At 34.9% G+C, this 3331-nt stretch overlaps 1 protein-coding gene across 1 annotated transcript in view; it reads left to right on the plus strand.

Annotated features, from left to right (window-relative positions):
* GABRR3 (gamma-aminobutyric acid type A receptor subunit rho3) overlaps nt 1-2036 on the plus strand; it is a 41719-nt gene extending 39683 nt beyond the window's left edge. The window contains 2 exon segments of the mRNA XM_081804469.1: nt 1736-1758; nt 1760-2036. Coding sequence (XP_081660595.1) covers nt 1736-1758; nt 1760-2036 — 300 coding nt within the window.
* Nucleotides 2037-3331: the final 1295 nt, after the last annotated feature.

Genomic DNA, 3331 nt, shown 5'->3' on the forward strand with positions numbered 1-3331 from the left:
ACGTTAGGGTATGGAGTTCCTCCCTATGAAGTTAAGCAAAGCTCATTACCTACCACTGTCACCATCACACCCCTGTCCCAACCCCCCCTGGATGCCAAGAGCTGGGAGAACATCAAGGGCCATGGAAAAATCATCCCTAGTGTTGACGTTTGCCCAGAAAGGAGAAAGGAAGTTATTTTCTTTCTTATACCTTCATCCAAATGTATTCCTACTTCCAGGACTTAGAACTTAATATAAAACAGTCAAATCTCTACTTTAGATATAGGATACCTTGGGTATGTGCTTATTTGTAGACTAGTGTGAAAAATTAAAGACCCATTCTAAAACTGTTTTTACTAGAAGGAAATTAGCACCCTACTGGTAAATTGTATACTGCAAGATTTCATCAGTTATATAAATGGTTCTAAATTATCATCATGTTCAGTGGGATAAGCCAACAGTGTTCTGGGTGGCTATAATGAAACCACTGAAGAGACTGTATTAGTTATTCTACCCTCAGATCCAGAGTTGAATATATTATTAATGTTATTTTTGGTTATCTGAGGTTAGTTTTTGAGTCTTGATCTATTTCATGTTTGTATGATCCATTTTCATTTTACTATGAAAAGTTTCTAAAGCTAAAACAAAAAAGGACAACATAACTTGAGTATGGGTCTTTGGTTAGTTTACTGAAGACATAAAATATTCTCTATGTCTCTTGAATTCAGTAGAATATTAGGTTTTTTAATTGCTATGAACCAAATACGTGTTTTGGCAGAATTTACTCTGTAGCCTCCAATTTGAATTCTAAATAATTTCATCCCATGGTAGCCTGTTCATATTTGTTTGTTTTCTTACTTTACTATAGATCAAGAAGTGATTTTGTTTTCTCAGAAAGAAATTAGTAACAGCTGCTTCATAGACACTGTTCTGTATCAGCAAGAACTACTATCTCCCTCAAAGTAAAACCTTAAAGAAAAATGGTAGTTTAGATTCAATCAGGCACTGGAGCCAGAAAGCATTGATAATTCTCTCCTTCTGAAAAATAAGCCAATTTCAAGTTGTTTAATTGGGATATGTTGGCATCATTTATACGTACTTCCCAGCAAAAATAGGAAGACTTGGCCAATTTGCACTTAAAAAGAGCAGCTGAAATCATTTCCTACCCTTACTCCAAATTTAAGCATAAATGGATCACCGGATGATGTTGTTCTGGTTTTGAACCCCACACTGACTGGGTGTATTGCTATGTTTTCTCTAAAGAGGAAAATATGTTGAAAAGCAAATCCAATTGGCTTATATTGCTCTTCTGATAAATCATATTCAGTTTCAACTCAACATTATGGCAAACAACTCATACTACTCAGAAACAAAGGGGAAACCTGAAACTGTTCCTTTCTGGGGAAACATGCATTTGAGTGTTCCAGTCTATCAGGCCAGAACTAAATTAGAAGACAATGACATTATAATTGTGAAACATTTATTTGTATAATGTTCAAATATCTCTATGGAGATAATAATAAACCTTGCTAAATCCCTATTAAAAACAAATCTCTATGATGATGTTTTCCATTTATTATTAAAATGATTTTTAGTCAGGTACCAAAAGCAAAACCAGAATTCTATTCTTTAAAATAAGCAAAACATTCTTAGCATTTCTTGAAACTATTTTAAAAATCTGATTGTTTAGACTTTTACTGTAATTCCTACATACAGAACCATATTCATGACTTACTAACAAAAGTCTTTTTGTCAGCTTTCTGGAATGTATAATATTGATACTTCAAGCCATGGCCTTCGATGGTTGTTACCATGACAACAAGACTGAAATGGACCAGACTTCCTTTTCTCTACACTCAGAAGAGGACTCCATACAAGAAAGATCCACAGACAGCCCCAGCACAGATTCATCTCAGATAAAGAGAAGGCAGTCCTTAGGAGGGCATGTTGGTAGAATCATTCTGGAGAATAACCATGTCATTGACACCTATTCAAGGATTTTCTTTCCCATTGTGTATATTATATTTAATTTGTTTTACTGGGGTATATACATGTGAGGAGGAATTCCCAATGTATAATGGTTGTTTTGGAATCAGATTATGTTAAAAACAGTAACAGCAACAAACAACTCTTGATTATCAGTTGGACAGTACTAGACTAAACTGGGAGTCAGCCAGTCACCTCTCCTGGCCTACAGAAGATTTGAAAGTTGACTGATTTACATCTAGGAAAGAGTTTAAGGTCCCAGGAGAATTTAACTCCATACATGAGTCACAGACATGCATATGGCAGAAAAACAATTCCCATAGGGAAGGACTTTGTGATTACTTCTCCTAGACCCTCCTTACTTTCTAAATGTAAGCTTTTTGTACTTACCTAAGGAATAAAGCTATGACAATAATTTAAGAAACATTTATTCCTTAGAGCTAGTCAAGTACCAGATTACCTAACAGAGTTGAACCCTTGTAAGGAAGAACATCAGCATCAAGATGGTACCATGGATACTCACACAACTGAGATGCACATGAAGAGCCTCCCTGTCCATCTCCAACCACGTCTTTTGTCTTATTTCACTATTATGTTTCATATACTATTGACTCCAAGAGCAGAAAATCTAAACTTTGTTCCTATCCTAATGTTAAGTTAATACATCAATCTTCAATAAGAGAATCTTGTATTTTGTAGTTGAGTTATAGCTTTTATAGCTTTTGGGAGGCATTTAATTAATTAGTTACTATAGTCACCAAATGTTTGTTGATCTCCTACATGTGCCAGGCACTTTATTAGGTGCTATTTAGTAAAAAAAAAAAAAAAAAATACAAGATGACATTCCTGCTGTCGGTGAGTACACAGCCTATCAGGAAGTGATAGCTATCATAAATAATAAATGCAATAGCTGTAAAAATAGAGGTTTGTCCACTGTACTGTCTGAGTTCTGAAAAGGGGATACCAAAAGAAAAGAACATCCATGAAGGGATGGACTCTCAATTTATAAGCAACTAAAGATGCTTCCAGACCTGGCATTGAGTGAAAAATTGAATGAAATTTATGTATCCTATAGTAATCCCATAGTAACTTTGGTTGAACCAAGTAAATCAGGTCAAGTGGGTATTAAATAAATGTTTGTTAAGTAGAAAAACCTCCAATGATCAGTATTCATTTTGTAGACTAGCAGTGTGCATGCTGTCGTGTTAAGTATTTTGTGAAAAAGATTCCACGTAGAGATCAGCCCTCAGTAGGAAGTATGATATAGTCCCCTTCCTATTTTGATTTCTGGCATTGAATTAAGGGAAATAAATTAAACGGTGTGTTACTTTTAGTGTGTTGCCATTTATCTCACCATTAAGTAAAC

This window comes from Leptonychotes weddellii, chromosome 1 (genome assembly GCF_054177405.1).
Source record: "Leptonychotes weddellii isolate Sample4059 chromosome 1, ASM5417740v2, whole genome shotgun sequence".
NCBI lineage: Eukaryota > Metazoa > Chordata > Mammalia > Carnivora > Phocidae > Leptonychotes > Leptonychotes weddellii.